The 18,065-nt window shown below is 46.6% G+C and overlaps 1 protein-coding gene across 2 annotated transcripts in view; it reads left to right on the top strand.

Annotated features, from left to right (window-relative positions):
* The window catches only part of RAB11FIP1 (RAB11 family interacting protein 1), a 42,518-nt gene that overhangs the window by 16,705 nt on the left and 7,748 nt on the right, over window positions 1-18,065 (top strand). The window contains exons 2-5 of one of the 2 annotated variants that reach the window (XM_037983603.2): window positions 5,874-6,316; window positions 8,342-9,149; window positions 10,500-12,395; window positions 13,167-13,275. In XM_037983603.2, coding sequence (XP_037839531.2) covers window positions 5,874-6,316; window positions 8,342-9,149; window positions 10,500-12,395; window positions 13,167-13,275 — 3,256 coding nt within the window. The remainder of the gene's footprint in view (window positions 1-5,873; window positions 6,317-8,341; window positions 9,150-10,499; window positions 12,396-13,166; window positions 13,276-18,065) is intronic. The other variant, XM_037983604.2, reaches the window with a different exon arrangement.

The raw sequence follows: 18,065 nt of genomic DNA, 5'->3' as shown, positions 1-18,065 counted from the left end.
ATTCAGGGCAAGTCTGCAGTGCAAAGTAAAAGCGAGCTTATTAAGAAAGTAAAGTATTGAAGGTACAGCTACTCCATAGACAGAGTAGGACGTTCCCGAAAGTAAGAGGAGAACGCATCCACTCTAGGTAGTATGCTTATTTATTTACAGGATAAAAAGATCATCAAGAGATGTGCCCTACTACAAGGGTTTGTGATAAAGGATTAATTTTCTTAATTACTATATTTTTCAAAAATCAGTATTAGTATCTTTAAAGCAAAATTAGGATTGCCTTTGTTCTCCGGATTTGGGATATTAGAACACTCCTAAGTCTGGGTCTGTTTGGTAAACATTATCCATCTGTTCCCTTACCCATAAACATCTAGAGGCTAGGAATACCTAACTTTCTGGGAATGCAGTGCAGCAAGTTCCAGCCTCATTTTCCTAGCCCTCACTCAAGATGGAGTTGCTCTGGTCTGAATGCCTCTGACAGCTGCTTTGGGGGCCTGTCACATTTTTGCATCCCGGGGGAGGGCTAATAGAAGGGGCTATGTGGAAGAGCTGTGGAGAAACCCCTGCCTGATGCTTCTGCCTTGGGCGGGGAGGTGAAGCATGCTGCCTGCCTGCGGTTGGCGAGGTCATCGAAACCTCCTCGGTCAGTGTTCAGCAACTTCTCCTTTTCAGGGGCCTGCAACTGGTATTTACAAAAGCTAAACACCCTTCATCACCAAGGCTACCATTTACCACATGACTGTCAGAAGAGAAAAATATAAATAATCCTCTCAAAATCGAAGTGACAAATATGCAAACGATTCCAGGCTAGGCCCTGGAAAATGTATTGGACAGACACTAGGCTGGCAGGGGTGACATTGTCTATAAAGACCTTGCATCTTCCACTTGAGCCCAGGAGTTCAGGGCTGCAGTGAGCTATGATCACACTACTGCACTCCAGCCTGGGCAACAGAGTGAGACCCTGTTGCAAAAAATAAAAAATTAAAAAAGACCTTGCATCTTGCAACACCCACCACTCCCCGCCTGCCCAACTGTGGATTGGGGTTATAAAAACCATAAAAGATTTGTCTCCTAAAGGTCCAAAATTATAGCTCATGTAATTTTATCCTCTCTTTGCTGTATTTTGTGAATTCATTTTAAGTTCTTCTTGATGACTTTGTATACTGGCCTTTAAGTAATCTTAACGATTTATGACTGATGGCAAGCTATGTTAGATTTATGACTGATGGCAAGGTATGTTAGTTTCCTTCCTTTCTTCTTTTATCTTTGAACATTTAAATTAGAAGCTTAAATGTTTCTCAAAAAGAATTTAAATTTGAACCCTCCTTTCTCTAAGTTACAAAAGATGACCCGTCCAAGATAAATTAGAGAATTTGAAGCAGGAATCTTAGTGTAGAGAAAAGAATAGGAGCTTTGGGGAAACTGATTTGGAATCCCATTTGCAACCCCATAATGGTTGCAAGACCTTGTGCCAATTTTCAGACCTCTGAGCTTCAATTTCTTCATCTATAAAATGGGTATAATATCTACTCTGTGTCGTTCTTGTGAGGCTGAAATGAGGATGTCTCTGTGCGTATGTAGTGTCAGGTATGCCACAGGTGCTGTTTAGGTGTTAGGTTAGGTTTCGACTTTCCCCTTTCCCGTGCGCCTTCCCTCTAAGTGTAGAAGGAGCCATAGCAGTGGGGGCAGGGATCTGCCCTGTGAATGAGCCGCCAGCCATGGCTGAAGGTGAAAGAGGAAGTTGTGCTCATTTGGGCAAAACCATCATTTCCTTTAAGTCCACTACCCTCAGCTCTTAAATAGGTCACCGAAAAGAACATCAGAATGTAAGTTCTCAGTTTGTGAGGGTGACCTGGTAGACAGCTCGCTATAGACCAGGTATTTGGAGTTATTTGTTCCGTTGTATGGTCTTGCTACTAATGTGCATATATACTTTAATATATATATATATATATTTTTTTTTTTAAGAGATAGGGTCTCACTCTGTTGCACAGGCTGGAGTGCAGTGGTGCAATCATAGCTCTTACTACAGCCTCGAACTCCTGGATTCAAGTGATCCTCCTGCCTCAACTTCCCAAGTAGCTGGGACTATTAAGTGCGCACCATTGCACCCAGCTAATTAAAAAAATATATTTTTAGCCATGCTTGGTGGCTCATGCTTGTAATCCCAGCACTTTGGGAGGCCAAGGTGGGTGGATCACTTGAGGTCAGGAGTTTGAGACCAGCCTATCTAACATGATGAAACTCTATCTCTACTAAAAATACAAAGAATAGCTGGGCATTGTGGTATATGCCTGTAGTCCCAGCTACTTGAGAGGCCGAGGCAAGAAAATTGCTTGTACCCAGGAGGCAGAGGTTGCAGTGAGCTAAGATCACACCATTGCACTCCAGCCTGGGGAGACAGAGCAAGACTCTGTCTCAAAAAAAAAAAAAAAAATTTTTTTTTTTTTGTAGAGAAGTGGGATCTTGCCTTGTTGCCTATACTGTTCTCAAACTCCTGGATCCAACCAATCCTCCTGTCTCAGCCTCCCAAAGCACTGAGATTACAGGTGTGAGCCACTGTACCCAACCAGGCTCACATTCTTACAGTTCACCAAAGGTAAAGGGTTCCTAAGTAGAAAATGAATGCCATGAGATTTCCTTTTTCTTAACCTTGTCTCTCAGTGGAGTTGCACTGGTATAATGTCATTTTTCACATCTTAAAGTAGGTTGCAAATGACCAAGTGTAATACTTGGATAATGTTCGAAATGTTCCTTTTTCTGATTATTAAGCTAGGGAAGAAGGCTTCCTTTCCAACTTCCCATTTTTTTTTTTATTCTGGTAAAATATACATAACATTAAATTTACCATTTTAACCTTTTTTTTTTTTTTTTTTTTTTTGAGACAGAGTCCTGCTGTGTCACCCAGGCTGGAGTACAGTGCTGGTGTGATCTTGGCTCACTGCAACCTCCGCCTCCCGGGTTCAAGCGATTCTCCTGCCTCAGCCTCTAGAGTAGCTGAGATTACTGGCATGTGGCACAACCCCCAGCTATTTTTTGTATTTGTAGTAGAGATGGGGTTTCACCATGTTGGTCAGGCTGGCCACAAACTCCTGACCTCAAGTGATCTGCCAGCCTTGGCCTCCCAAAGTGCTGGGATTACGGGCATGAGCCACTGTGCCTGGCCCCATTTTAACCATTTTTAAGTGTGCAGTTCAATGTCATTAAGAACATTCATGGCTGGGCGCAGTGGCTCAAGCCTGTAGTCCCAGCACTTTGGGAGGCTGAGACAGGCGGATCACGAGGTCAGGAGATCGAGACCATCCTGGCTAACACGGTGAAACCCCATCTCTACTAAAAAATACAAAAAACTAGCCGGGCGAGGTGGCGGGCGCCTGTAGTCCCAGCTACTCGGGAGGCTGAGACAGGAGAATGGCGTAAACCCGGGAGGCAGAGCTTGCAGTGAGCTGAGATCCGGTCACTGCACTCCAGTCTGGGTGACAGAGTGAGACTTTGTCTCAAAAAAAAAAAAAAAAAAAAAATTCACATGGTTGTGTGACCATCACCGCCATCCATCTCCAGAACTTCTTCATTTTCCGCAACTGAAGCTCTATACCCATCAAACATTAATTCCTCATTCTGTCCTTCCCCTCCTCTGGCAATCGCCATTCTACTTTCTGACTCGATGAATTTGACTAACCCAGGAACCTCACATAAGCGGACTCATATAGTGTTTGTCATTTTCTAACTGACTGATTTCACTCTGTTTTTTTTTTTTTTTTGAGATGGAGTCTGGCTCTGTCGCCTAGGCTGGAGTACTGGAGTGCTGGAGTGTAGTGGCATGATCTTGGCTCACTGCAATCTCTGCCTCCCAGGGTCAAGCAATTCTCCTGCTTCAGCCTCCTGCATAGCTGGGATTACAGGCGCTCGCCACCATGCCCAGCTAATTTTTGTATTTTTAGTCTTTAGTAGAGACGGGGTTTCACCATGTTGACCAGGCTGGTCTTGAGCTCCTGACCTCAGGTGATCTGCTTGCCTCGGCCTCCTAAAGTGCTGGTATCACAGGTGTAAGTCACCATGCCTAGCCTAATTTCACTCTTTAAAAAAATTCTTTATTTTTATTTATTTATTTTTAGAAACAGAGTCTCACTTTGTCATCCAGACTAGAGTACAGTGGTGCAATGATAGCTCACTGCAGCCTCGAATTCCTAGGCTTATGTTGAGTAGCTGGGAGTACAGGCGCACACCACCATGCCAGCAAATTTTTAAAATTTTTTATAGAGATGCAGTCTTGCAATATTGCCCAGGCTGGTCTTGAATTCCTGACCTCAAGTGATCCTCCTGCCTCAGGCTCCCAAAGCTCTGGGATTACAGGTGTGAGCCACCATGCCCAACCCCCTCCCCACCTTTTTAAAATTATTTTTTAAAATTCTGTGTTTTATATATATATTTTTTTACTCCCTCCAGGGACTATTCCTTTTTTTTTTTTTTTTTTTCAGGGACTATTCCTTACTACAAACTCAATTTTCTCTGAGATTTAATTATACATAATTTGCACGCCACCCTTCTTAGCTGTTTGTGTATGATCTTTGCTTTTTTTTTTAATCCTTTTTGAGATGGAGTCGCACTCTGTTGCCCAGGCTGGAGTGCAGTGGTGCAATCTCGACTCACTGCAACCTCCACCTCCCAGGTTCAGGTGATTCTCTTGCCTCAGCCTCCCGACTAGCTGGGACTACAGGCGCCTGCTACCACATCCGGCTAAATTTTTATATTTTTAGTACAGACAGGGTTTCACCATATGGGCCAGGTTGGTCTTGAACTCCCGACCTTGTGATCCACCCGCCTCAGCCTCCCAAAGTGCTGGGATTACAGGTGTGAGCCACCGTGCCGGCCCTGATCATTGCATTTTTACCCTACTGAAGGAAAACATCAGTCATCGGAAGTGATTCCATAGAATATTTTTTTTTCTTTATTTTTATAATGAGCTCTTTATTGAATCAGGATCTGAGGTGATTATACACTAAGCACAACACTGGATCCTATCTTTGTCTAGTGCATGGCTTCTCAAAAATAAAAGTGCAAAATAAAAAACAAAAGAAATAAAAGTGCAGGCTGGGCGCGGTGGCTCATGCCTGTAATCTCAGCACTCTGGGAGACCGAGGAGGGCGGATCATGAGGTCAGGAGATCGAGACCATCCTGGCTAACATGGTGAAACCCCGTCTCTACTAAAAAAAATACAAAAAAAAAAAAAAAAACATCAGCCGGGCGTGGTGGCGGGCACCTGTAGTCCCAACTACCGGGGAGGCTGAGGTAGGAGAATGGCATGAACCTGGGAGGCGGAGCTTGCAGTGAGCCGAGATCGCACCACTGCACTCCAGCCTGGGCCACAGAGTGCGACTCCGTTTCAAAAAAAAAAAAAAGTGCAAATTCTGCTGTCAGCCAGGCGCAGTGGCTCACGCCTGTAATCCCAACATTTTGGGAGGCTGAGGCAGGCAGATCACCTGAGGTCAGGAGTTCGAGTCCAGCCTAGCTAACATGGTGAAACCCCGTCTCTACTAAAAATACAAAAATTAGCCGGACATGGTGACGAGCTCCTGTAATCTCAGCTGCTCAGGAGGCTGAGGCAGGAGAATCACTTGAACCCGGGAGGCAGAGGCTGCAGTGAGCCGAGATCACTCCATTGCACTCCAGCCTGGGTGACAGAGCAAGACTCTGTGTCAAAAAACAAACAAACAAACAAAAACCATTCTGCTCTCATTCTGCTTTCCCAAAGAGAAAGTGTGAGAATGCATGCATTGAAGAGGCTGCTGGTAGCAAAGAGGAGAGGCCAGTTCATGGGAATTATGAACATTGTTGCAGTTGCTTCCATTCAAAAGTAACTCCTCGGCCTTTCTCCTTTCAGGTGGTATAAGTTGAAATCCAAACCAGGAAAGAAGGACAAGGAGCGAGGAGAAATTGAGGTTGACATTCAGTTTATGAGAAACAACATGACTGCCAGCATGTTTGACCTTTCTATGAAAGACAAGTCTCGGAATCCATTTGGAAAACTGAAGGACAAGATCAAGGGGAAGAATAAGGACAGCGGGTCAGACACCGCCTCAGCCATCATCCCTAGCACGACGCCTTCGGTCGACAGTGATGATGAGTCTGTGGGCAAAGACAAGAAAAAGAAATCGAAGATCAAGACCTTATTTTCCAAGTCGAATTTGCAGAAGACGCCTCTTTCCCAGTCCATGTCTGTCCTGCCGACTTCAAAGCCAGAAAAAGTGCTGCTTCGTCCCGGAGACTTTCAGTCCCAGTGGGATGAAGACGACAATGAGGACGAGTCCTCCTCAGCCTTGGATGGTGAGTTTCTGCCTCTTCCTGCTTCCACTTCCTGACATCTCTTCTTCCACTTACCATGCTTCATTCTGAGAGAGAAGAAACAGACAAATCTTAAGAGAAAGAGTTTAATTCAATTCCTCAGTTACAAAATCATGGTGATGGTGGTGATGATAGTGGTGGTTTAAGATGCCCTCTCTCAAACCAGGCATGGTGGCTCACGCCTGTAATCCCAGCACTTTGGGAGGCCGAGGCAGGCAGATCGCTTGAGCCCTGGAGTTTGAGACTAGCCTGGGCAACATGGTGAAACCCTGTCTCTACAAAAAGTACAAAAATTAGCCAGATGTGATGACACACTCCTGTAGTCCCAGCTACTCAGGAGGCTAGGCTGGGAGGATTGCTTGAGCTCAGGAAGTAGAGGCTGCAGTAAGCTGTGATCGTGCCACTGCACTCCAGCCTGGGTAACAGAGTGAGACTCTGTCTCAAAAAAAAAAAAAAGCCCTATCTGTTTCTTTTTTAAAAATATTTTTTGTTGGCTCATGCCTGTAATCCCAGCACTTTGGGAGACCGAGGCGGGTGGATGACGAGGTCAGGAGATCGAGACCATCCTGGCTAACACGGTGAAACCCCGTCTCTACTAAAAATACAAAAAAAAAATTAGCCAGGCGTGGTGGTGGGCGCCTGTAGCCCCAACAACTCAGGAGGCTGAGTCAGGAGAATGGCGTGAACCCAGGAGGTGGACCTTGCAGTGAACCGAGATTGTGTCACTGCACTCCAGCCTGGGCGACAGAGTGAGACTCTGTCTCAAAAAAAAAAAAAAATATTTTTTGTTTATTTGTTTTAGAGACAGGGTCTTGCTCTATTGCCAGGCTGGAGTGCAGTGGCACGATCATAGCTTACCACAGCCTCCAACTCCTGGGCTCAAGCAATCCTCCCACCTTGGCCTTCTGAGGAGCTGGGACTACAGGTGTGCACCATCACACCTGGCTAATTAAAAAAAATTTTTTTTTAGAGATGAGGTCTCACTATGTTGCCCAGGCTGGTCTGAAACTCCTGGCATCAAGTAATCCTCCTTCCTCAGCCTCTCAAATGGCTGGTATGACCCGTGTGAACCACTGCCCATAGCTGAGATGCCCTCTCTATTTCTAAGCCCTCTGGTTTCTTTCTTTCTTTCTTTGAGATGGTGTCTTGCTCTGTCACCCAGGCTGGAGTGCAGTGGCGCGATCTTGGCTCTCTGAAACTTCCGTCTCCTGGGTTTAAGCGGTTCTCCTGCCTCAGCCTCCCGAGTACCTTGGATTATAGGTGCCCACCTGCACACCTGGCGAATTTTTGTGTTTTTAGTCGGGGTTTCACCATGTTGGCCAGGCTAGTTTTGAGCTCCTGACCTCAAGTGATCTGCCTGCCTTGGCCTCCCAAAGTGCTGGGATTATACCCTCTGGTTTCTAAGAATGCATAAATTCCTTTTCCAGAGTTTCTGGCTCTATAAATGATGTCCGTTAGTACAAGCTTTTAGAGCTAATAGAACGAGTGTCTTCAAAGTTTTGTTGTTTTTTTTTTTAAGGGTAAAACCATGAAACCTTATAGTAATTCTGATATTTCATTAATTCATCAGGTAGTTATTGAGTTCCTGTGATGTACTTAACCCTTGTGGGATATAGCCTTATCAGAAGCCAAGGAATCTGGTTCCTTTAGCTCTGAGTTAATTACGTATTTTGAACTTCAATTTCAATGTCTAAATCCCTCTCACTGGCTGGATTCTGCTACTGTACCTTCTACTGCTGCCCTTTTCATTGGTTTAATCCAGGGTTTCTCAACCTCAGCACTGTGGACAGTTTGGACTAGATAGGCCTTTGTCATGGGGGACTGTGCTATACATTGTAAGATATTCAGTATCATCCTTGTCCTCTACCTGCTGGATACCAATAGCAGCACACCCCCTCCAAGTTGTGACAACCGGAAATGTATTTAGACATTGACAGATGCCCCCACACTGCAAACCACCCGTTTAACATCTTATCCCCTTTCTGTTCTTTGTTTTTCTTCCCAAAGTCACGTCTCACAAGAGAACAGCGAGTACAGATCTTAAGCAACTGAACCAGGTCAACTTCACCCTTCCCAAGAAGGAAGGACTTTCCTTTCTTGGCGGCCTTCGGTCTAAGAATGATGTCCTTTCCCGCTCTAATGTCTGCATCAATGGGAACCATGTTTACCTGGAGCAGCCAGAAGGCAAGGGTGAGACCAAGGACAGCAGCCCATCCTCCTCCCCATCCCCGAGGGGCTTCAGAAAGAAGCATTTGTTTTCTTCTACGGAGAACCTGGCAGCTGGGTCTTGGAAGGAGCCTGCTGAAGGAGGTGGGCTGTCTTCTGACAGGCGGTTCTCCGAATCTTCCACCAAGGACTCCTTGAAGTCTATGACCCTGCCGTCCTACCGACCTGCCCCACTGGTCAGTGGGGACCTCAGGGAAAACATGGCCCCCGCAAACTCGGAGGCTGCAAAAGAAGCCAAGGAGAGCAAGAAACCAGAGAGCAGGAGGTCCTCTTTGCTGTCTCTGATGACGGGGAAGAAGGACGTGGCTAAGAGCAGTGAAGGTGAAAACCCTCTCACGGTCCTGGGGAGGGAGAAGGAAGGCATGCTGATGGGGGTTAAGCCCGGGGAGGACGCGTCGGGGCCTGCTGAAGACCTTGTGAGAAGATCCGAGAAAGATACTGCAGCTGTTGTCTCCAGACAGGGCAGCTCCCTGAACCCCTTTGAAGATGTGCAGATCACAGAACCAGAAGCTGAGCCGGAGTCCAAGTCTGAACCGAAACCTCCAATTTCCTCTCAGAGGGCTCCCCAGACCAGAGCTGTCAAGCCCCGGTGAGTTTTGGCTCTTCTCATGCAGGGCATTTCTACCTCACCACTGGTGGTTTTCAGGCTTACATTAGACCAGCTCTTGCTGGTTCCATGATGTCACAGTACCCGTACATGCCAAAGGTTTGCTGGTCTAAATTCTTTTTTTAACGAGTCCCTACTGCCAGCCTGGCCTGCCCTGTACAAATTGCAGTGATGTTTCCTAGCCCAGAGCTACTGCCCTGCAGGCATGGTCTGTCCTTTCTGTCAGCTTATCAGATCTCAGTGGAATGCAATGGTTTGTAGCAGATTCTGGGTGTTGCAAGTTGGGAATACTGGGTTTGGGTTGTAGTATACGCAGTTCCTGTGTTTACGAAGTTCTTATCTCATATTTCCCCTTGAGCCAGATGTTATCCTGCCTTGTTGCATTTTGGCATTGGTTTCTGGTATGAGAGACCCTTGGTCTCTCGAGTGACAGTGACAGTGACGAGTGACAGTGACGGTCCTCTCTCGAGTGACAGTGACAGTTCTCTGTGTCCACTTTGCCCCTTGTTGTGAGAGCCAGCGTGAGACTTGGGGACTGGTCTTGGGGACTTCTGCTTTTCTGTGTGACTCACATTGACACTGACAATATTTCTGTGGTCTGGGGAGTGAGAGATTTGTTTTTTGAGAGATTCTGCTTACTTTGACATGCACACGTACACACATACACACTGTTCCTCTTGAACTTATCTGTGCCTATTGCTTTGTGTTAACATCTTTAACCACTTTGAAACTTTTAGGTGCATTTTGTCCTGTAATAATCAAATGCTCGGGCCTTGTGTTAATCACCACAAGAAACCAGATCTTTACTGGGATCTTTTCATTCTATTGCAACAGACTTTTGTGTGACAGATCTGCTTGGTTGTAAAAGTGTCTGTTAAGTGTTAGTGTTCCTTTTTTTTTTTTTTGAGACGGTCTTCCGCTGTCACCCAGGCTGCAGTGCAGTGGCGCGATCTCGGCTTACTGCAACCTCCACCTCCCAGGTTCAAGCAATTCTCCTGCCTCAGTCTCCTGAGAGTAGCTGGGACTACAGGTGCACACCACCACACCCGACTAATTTTTGTATTTTTCAGTAGAGATGAGGTTTCACCATGTTGGCTGGGCTGGTCTCGAACTCCTGACTTCAGGTGATCCGCCTGCCTTGGCCTCCCACAGTGCTGGGATTACAGGCGTGAGCCACTGCGCCTGGCTAGTGTTCCTTTTTTAACTTCTTAAGGTACTGCCCCACGTGTAAAGACGTTCTCCCCTGGTGAATGACTTGATTTTTGTGTATTTTCTTTGTTTCTCATGATGCATCTGCACTGACCTGCAGATTTTATTTTGTCCTTTTTGCAGACTGGAAGTGTCTCCGGAGGCGCAACCCACAGCCAGGCTTCCTTCCCCCGCTGACTCCGCTTCCTCTCTTCCTCTCCCTTCTAGTTCTGGCCAGGCACCTGTCCCCTCTGAATTGGGACATGGTACAGACACACAGTCTTCTGAGAGTCCTGTCTTCTCCTCTCTCTCATCTCCCATAGCAGCTCCCATTTCCACATCCACTCCAATGGAAAGCTGTCCTCTCATAGATAGGGGCCAGGCCAAGTCTGAAGAACCACCCTTGCTCCCTAAGGCAGAGTTGCAAACGGAGAGTTTAACACCAGTTCCAAATTCTGGTTCTTCTGCCCTGGGATCACTTTTCAAACAGCCATCCATTCCAGCGAATAAAGGGACAGAAAATTCTCTGATGGGCAGGACCCGTGAGACAGGCACAGAGAAGAACACCAGCAGCCTTGAGTTGGAGGAGTCTCTCCCGGAGCAGCCTGAAACGGGGCGACAAGAGGAAGAACTTCCGAGATTCCCCCACAAAAAACAAGACTACAGCCCATCATCTGGAGAGTCCCAGGAAGTACCGTCTGCCCTTTCACTCAGCAGTGATGGAGCTGCGAGCCCCATTGGGGAGCTTGTGGCAGGAGGAGACAGAGACTTGGAGAGTCAGGCTGGGTCTCTTGTGGGGCGCAAAGCTAGGGATGCAGTTGAAGAAGCAGCACCCCCTCTTCCAGTGGGAGAATTGGTCCCTTCCATTGATTCCACGATGCAGAAGCTGGAAGAGAGGGGTCTGAACCTCCGTGAGGGCCAGAAGAAAACCAAGAAGCGCGTGTCATTTTCTGAGCAGCTTTTCACAGAAGAGGTGGTAGAGAGGGCCGTCCCGCTGGTGGAAGGACAGAGCAGTTGTCCCCAGGAGCTGACCCCTGCATGGGCTGTTGCTGGAAACGCCTCTGATGGAGAGCCTCCTGGGTCTCCCCACACAGAGGACTCAGAGAGGGAATCGGTGACCACACCTGGGCCAGCGACGTGCGGTGTGCCAGCCTCCCCGGCGGGTCACCTCCTCCTCCCCTCCCAGGAGGAGAGTTTCTCCAAAGGCCCCACAAGTGAAGCAAGCTCAGCGAAAGACACTCCACTCTTTAGGATGGAGGGAGAGGATGCCCTTGTGACTCAGTATCAGAGCAAAGCCAGTGACCATGAAGGTTTATTGTCTGACCCCTTGAGTGACCTTCAGTTGGCCTCAGATTTTAAATCTCCAGTCACGGCCGATCTGAACTTAAGCCTTCCTTCCATTCCTGAAGTCGCATCGGATGATGAAAGAATAGATCAGGTTGAAGATGACAGAGATCAGGTTGAAGATGATGGAGAGACAGCAAAGTCGTCAACTCTGGACATAGGAGCTTCGTCCTTGAGCTTGGTAGTCCCCTGTCCTGAGAGGGGAAAGGGGCCCAGTGGCAAGGCAGATAGGTTGGCACTGGGGGAGGGCCTGCGTGATTTCAGCCTGCAAGCACCCAAAGCATCTGTGACAGCTCCTTCAGAGCAGACCACAGAGTTCGGAATTCACAAACCACATCTTGGCAAGAGCTCAAGCTCTGATGAACAGCTGCCAGGCCCCAGTAGTGGTGAGGAAGAAAAACCGGTGGGAAATGGGAGTCCAAGCCCGCCTCCTGGCACGTCCCTGGACAATCCTGTACCCAGCCCCTCCCCTTCTGAGCTCTTTCCTGCCACACACTCTTTCCCCAGCTCTGCACATTCTGACACTCACCACACCAGCACAGCAGAATCTCAAAAAAAAGCCACAGCAGAGGGCTCCGCTGGTAGAGTTGAAAATTTTGGCAAGAGGAAGCCACTCCTCCAGGCCTGGGTCTCACCCTCGGAGACACATCCAGTCTCAGCTCAGCCAGGCGCTGGAACTGGGTCAGCCAAGCACAGGTGAGAGATGGGGGAGATTGTCTGTGTAAATGTCAACAATGTCCCCCTTTGCTTCCTACCTGCAGAGGTTATGGCTTTCTAACCACACAGACGTCTGACAGGACAACTCGCCTGTCACTGTCCTGCTGGTAGGACTGCCCCTTGTGGTGGTAATACCTCAAGACGCTGCTGCGTTTATAGCAAGAACATAATAGCAGTCTGTAAATATAGCTTAGGAATTATTCTGCACAGTCAGATTTGGAGCGCTCACATTGCAGAAACGCAATGCCACCAGTATCTTAACAGTCTCAGAATAAGAGACTGGCATTGAGTCTCTTAACTGGCATTGAGCGGTGGTAGCATCTAGCAGTGTCAAAAACTTCTTCAAGCATTGCCCAACGTGAAGCTTGTATGTTTGTTTTGAGCTCTCTTTACTGTGGAGGGACAGAAGCCTCTGCAAAGTTTTACGGTGAACGCCTAGGCTCTAGTTGACTTCAAAAAATAAGAGACTGCCTTTAATGTTCTGATGTTTGTAACAAGACCAAGGGTCCCATGAAGATATCAGGACATCTGGGCAAAGACGTGCTTTGCTGGCTTGCATGTGGCGGCCCAGTCCTGACTACTTTTGTTTCCACAGGCACTGAGACATTGGAATGTGTTGGCCCGGAGATGAGGGCAGCATGTGACCCACCTGCCCCTTGTCTGGCTTACTGGCTGCCATCTTTGTGGTGGGCAGTTGCTCAGTTTTGCCATGTCAGGAGGGTCTAAAGATCCTTTTCCCCTTCTCTTTAGACTTCATCCTGTGAAGCCAATGAATGCAACGACCACCAAGGTTGCTAACTCCAGCTTGGGAACTGCCACCATCATCAGTGAGAACTTGAACAACGAGGCCATGATGAAGGTATGTCTTCTGGGAAGCTGGTGCATTCGTTAGGGATTGACAGAGCACCTGTTTCCATAGTCACCATCGTATACATCACCCTGGGCAGCTGGTGGTGCCAGGAACCACTTAGTCATACATCTGGAGTCTTTAAGTAAACTTTGGAAGCCCCCAGACATTCCACTGGATAATTACTTTATTCCCTTATACTTGTTTACTTGTTTAGCTATTGTTAAATTTTTTTTTGTCTCAAGCAACATGATTGACACTGGTCCTTCTTTTTTAAAAAAATTATTGGCCGGGCGCGGTGGCTCAAGCCTGTAATCCCAGCACTTTGGGAGGCCGAGACAGGCGGATCACGAGGTCAGGAGAGCGAGACCATCCTGGCTAACACAGTGAAACCCCGTCTCTACTAAAAAATACAAAAAACTAGCCGGGCGGGGTGGTGGGCGCCTGTAGTCCCAGCTACTCAGGAGGCTGAGGCAGGAGAATGGCATAAACCCAGGAGGCGGAGCTTGCAGTGAGCTGAGATCCGGCCACTGCACTCCAGCCTGGGCAACACAGCTAGACTCCGTCTCAAAAAATTAAAAAAAAAAAAAAAAAATTATTTAAACATTTTCCTTCTTAATAGAGATGGGGTCTTGCTATGTTGCCTAGGCTGGTCTTGAAATCCTGGGCTCAAGTGATCCTCCCACCTTGGCCTCCCAAAGTGCTGGGGTTACAGGCGTGAGCCACCACACCCAGCCTGGCACTTCTTTTTAATGAGAAGAAAATGTCACCCACAATCTGGCCCATTTAGGTCAGGTATTTTCTTTTTCCCTCTTGTTTCCTTTCCTTTGGCAAGAATGTAAAATTCTGATAATTGCAATCATTGCATAGATATACTTTTCTGGTAACTTTATTTGGAATAATTTCAAATGTTAAAAAAAAGTTACAAGAACAGCACAAAGAGCTCCTGTAAACCCCTCCTCCCAGTTTGTTAGTGGTTAACATTTGACCACATTTGCCGATCAGTCTCATCCTCTCTGCTTCCTCTGCCTGACCTTCTCTCTTTCTGAATATACACATGCAGATGTATGCATAATTTTTTTTTTTTAATCATTTGGAAGTAAGTTGTGTACCTCATGTTCCTTTTAACCCTAAATACTTAACTGTGTAATTCCTAACAATAAGGACATCAGGGAACTTTTTTTTTTTTTTTTTTGAGATGGAATCTCATTCTGTCACCCACGCTGGAGTGCAGTGGTGTAATCTTGGCTCACTGCAACCTCCCCATCCTGGGTTTGAGCAATTCTCCTGCCTCAGCCTCCTGAGTAGCTGGGACTATAGATATGTGCCACCATGCCCAGCTAATTTTTGTATTTTTAGTAGAGACAGGGTTTTGCTATGTTGGCCACACTGATCTTGAACTCCTGGCCTCAGGTGATCCGCCTGCGTTGGCCCTCCAAAGTGCTGCGATTACAGGAATGAGCCCCTGTGCCCAGCCTACCTCATGCTCCTTTTACCCCTAAATATTTCTAACAGTAAGGAGATTCATCAAAATCAGGAAATTTTTTTTTGATACAGGATCTCACTCTGTTGCCAAAGCTGGAATGGAGTGGCATGATCACGGCTCATAGCCTCGACCACCTGGGCCCTATTAAACCTCCTACCTCAGCCTTCCAAGTAGCTGGGACTACAGGCAAGCGCTACCACGCCTGGCTGATTTATGTTTTTTTTTTTTGTTTTTTTTTTTTTGAGACGGAGTCTCGCTTTGTCGCTCAGGCTGGAATGCAGTGGCCCGTTGTCTCTGCTCACTGCAAGCTCCGCCTCCCGGGTTAACGCCATTCTCCTGCTTCAGCCTCCCAAGTAGCTGGGACTACAGGCGCCTGCTACCACACCCAGCTAATTTTTTGTATTTTTTTTAGTAGAGACGGGGTTTCACCTGTTAGCCAGGATGGTCTCGATCTCCTGACCTCGTGATCTGCCCGCCTCGGCCTCCCAAAGTGCTGGGATTATAAGCGTGAGCCACCGCGCCTGGCCTAATTTATGTATTTTTTGTAGAGATGGGGTTTCACCATGTTGCTCAGGCTGGTCTTGAACTCCTGGGCTCAAGTGATCCACCTACCTGCTTTGGGCCCCCAAAGTGCTGGGATACAGGTGTGAGGCACAATGCCCAGCCTGTTTTCTGTTTTTCAGTATGAATTAACACTATAGTCAATAATTTTCTATATGGAACTTTTTCTCCTCTTTTAGATGATTTCCTTAAGCTAAATTTCCAGGAAGTATCTTGCTCATTTGGAGGGTCTCTACTCTTTGAAAAGTGTGGGCTCATATTAAAAAACAACTCCCCACAAAACAAAACCAGCCTCCCAGATGAACTCTGCCTGGGAGTGTCTTCATCCTGCCCTTTCTGGTTCTAGAATCAAGGATTTAGAATACTGCCTTGCTGCAAATCCCTGGTCTTCAACTCATTATCTGGACTAGAAGAGAATGATTTACTGAGGGATTGGTGACCTTTAGTGGGCAGGATATGTTGTATTTCAAATATGTAGAGAGGGACTTCCCAACTGACACTAGGAACTGCAGTCTATAGAAATACACTTTATTTTTATTTTAGTTCAGAGCAGCTAAAATTTCATTCTAGATTTTACAGTCCCAGGGACTCTGGATATTGAATAGTTTTCTTTTTTTTTTTTTTTTTTTTTTTGTTTTTTTTGAGACAGAGTTTTGCTCTTGTCACCTAAGATGGAGTGCAATGGCGCCATCTTGGCTCACCGCAACCTCCACCTCCCGGGTTCAAGCAATTCTCCTATCTCAGCCTCCAGAGTAGCTGGGATTATAAGCACCTGCCACCATGCCTAGCTAATTCTTGTATTTTTAGTAGAGATGGGGTTTTGCCATGTTAGCCAGGCTGGTCTCGAACTCCTGACCTCAAGTGATCCACCAGCCTTGGCCTCCAAAAGTGCTGGGATTATAGGGATGAGCCATCATGCCTAGCTTTGTTTTATTTTTTAATGGAGATGGGGTCTTGCTCTGTTTCCTAGGCTGGCGGGTAATGGCTATTCACACGTGCAATCATAGCTTATCGCAGCCCCGAACTCCTGGGCTCAAGTGATCCTCCTACCTCAGCCTCCCAAGTAGCCAGGACTACAGATGCGCCACCATGCTTGGCTGAAAGTGTTTTTCGAGTGCTGGGTACTTGTTATTCCCTCTGGCTTCACTGCACATCTACCAGTAAGAGCTGGGATAAAGGTTCACAGGAAGCTGGAGGTCCAAATTTTTGGTAAAAGAAGCCAAGTAATCATAACTGATGATTGCTGAAAACAAGTTAGCATGTTCTTTCTTGCCCCCGCTTTTTTTTTCCCTTCCTTTCTTCCTTTTCTTCCCTCCCTCCCTCCCTCCCTTCCTCCTTCCCTCCCTCCTTCCCTCCCTTCCTTCCTTACTTCCTTCCTTCCTTTTTTTTTCTTGATGGATTTTCCCTCTGGTTGACCAGGCTGGAGTGCAATGGTGCGATCTCAGCTCACTGCAACCTCCACCTCCCAGGTTCAAGCAATTCTTAAACCTCAGCCTCCCAAGTAGCTGGGATTACAGGCATGCACCACCACACCCAGTTAATTTTTTTGTATTTTTGGTAGAGACGGGGTTCTACCATGTCGGTCAGGCTGGTCTCGAACTCCTGACCTCAGGTGATCCACCCGCCTTGGCCTCCCAAAGTGTTGGGATTACAGGTGTGAGCCACTGTGCCTGGCCCCCACTCTTTCTTTGTAGAACACATTGACAGGGCAGGTGGTAAGCATTGGTCTCAAAATTATCAGCCACAGCCAGAACTGTGTACCTACTACATTTCAGCCTTAGCCTAAAAATGTACAATATGTGAACCAGCTTGCCTGGCTTCTGTGTGGTTGTTGCAGATAGAAGAGGCAGCACTTGTCTTCCTGGAGTTAATGATATTTATCAGGAAATGGGATAAAAGGACAGCAATGAAAATTAGAGTCATTCAGCAGCTTCCCATCCATCTTCCTTTTACTGTGGAATGCAGTGTGGCTCCAAAGAGAAACAAACACCTTGTTTCTGGGAAGTTAGCAAGACCTTTGGCTACCATTTTATTTCCTCTTCAAAGCTCATTTAATTCAATGGCTTATCTCCTGGCCCTAAGAGAATAACTTAGCTCAAAACAAAGGCAACTGCTGCTTATTTTGCTCATGATTTGTAAGCCTGACTGCCGCCCTGCTGCCTGCCTGCAACACATCTCTTGGTTCTGGACCATGCCTAGTAAACATTCTGGGTAAATACGGGACATTTCCTGGAGACTCTGCTATTGGCCTGCCGCATGATAGATGTTTTGTGTTAAGGGATAAGACAGTATTTATAAAGATACCTACTCTTTGGAATGTTGCAAAGTAAGAGAGGTTTAAGGGAAAGAAATTGCATAGCTAAAGTTATGAAAAGCTAGCTGGATCATTACTACAGTGATTTTTTTTTTTTTCTTTTCTTGGTGGTTGTTTTAGGGCCTCCATCCTTTATAGATGATTTATAACTGGGAGTGTCTTATTTACCCAGGTGGCTTTAACATTTCCGTTTTAAAATAAAGCCAACTAGATCCAAAAATCATCTGTGATATGGAAAAAGTTGGATGCACATTTGAATGTATGTCATTATCACAACTACGTAAAAGGAAAAGTCCAGGCTAAGAATCCTGGTGAGAAATACATGACAGTGGGCACCATTCTTCCTTGCATTTATGGGTATTTTCTCTGTGCTTTTTCTTCAAGGCCATTACTCACTTTTTATGATGCTGGATTATTTTATGATTTTTTTTTTTTTTTTTT

This window comes from Chlorocebus sabaeus, chromosome 8 (genome assembly GCF_047675955.1).
Source record: "Chlorocebus sabaeus isolate Y175 chromosome 8, mChlSab1.0.hap1, whole genome shotgun sequence".
NCBI lineage: Eukaryota > Metazoa > Chordata > Mammalia > Primates > Cercopithecidae > Chlorocebus > Chlorocebus sabaeus.
This window is presented reverse-complemented; position numbering and strand designations above follow the sequence as displayed.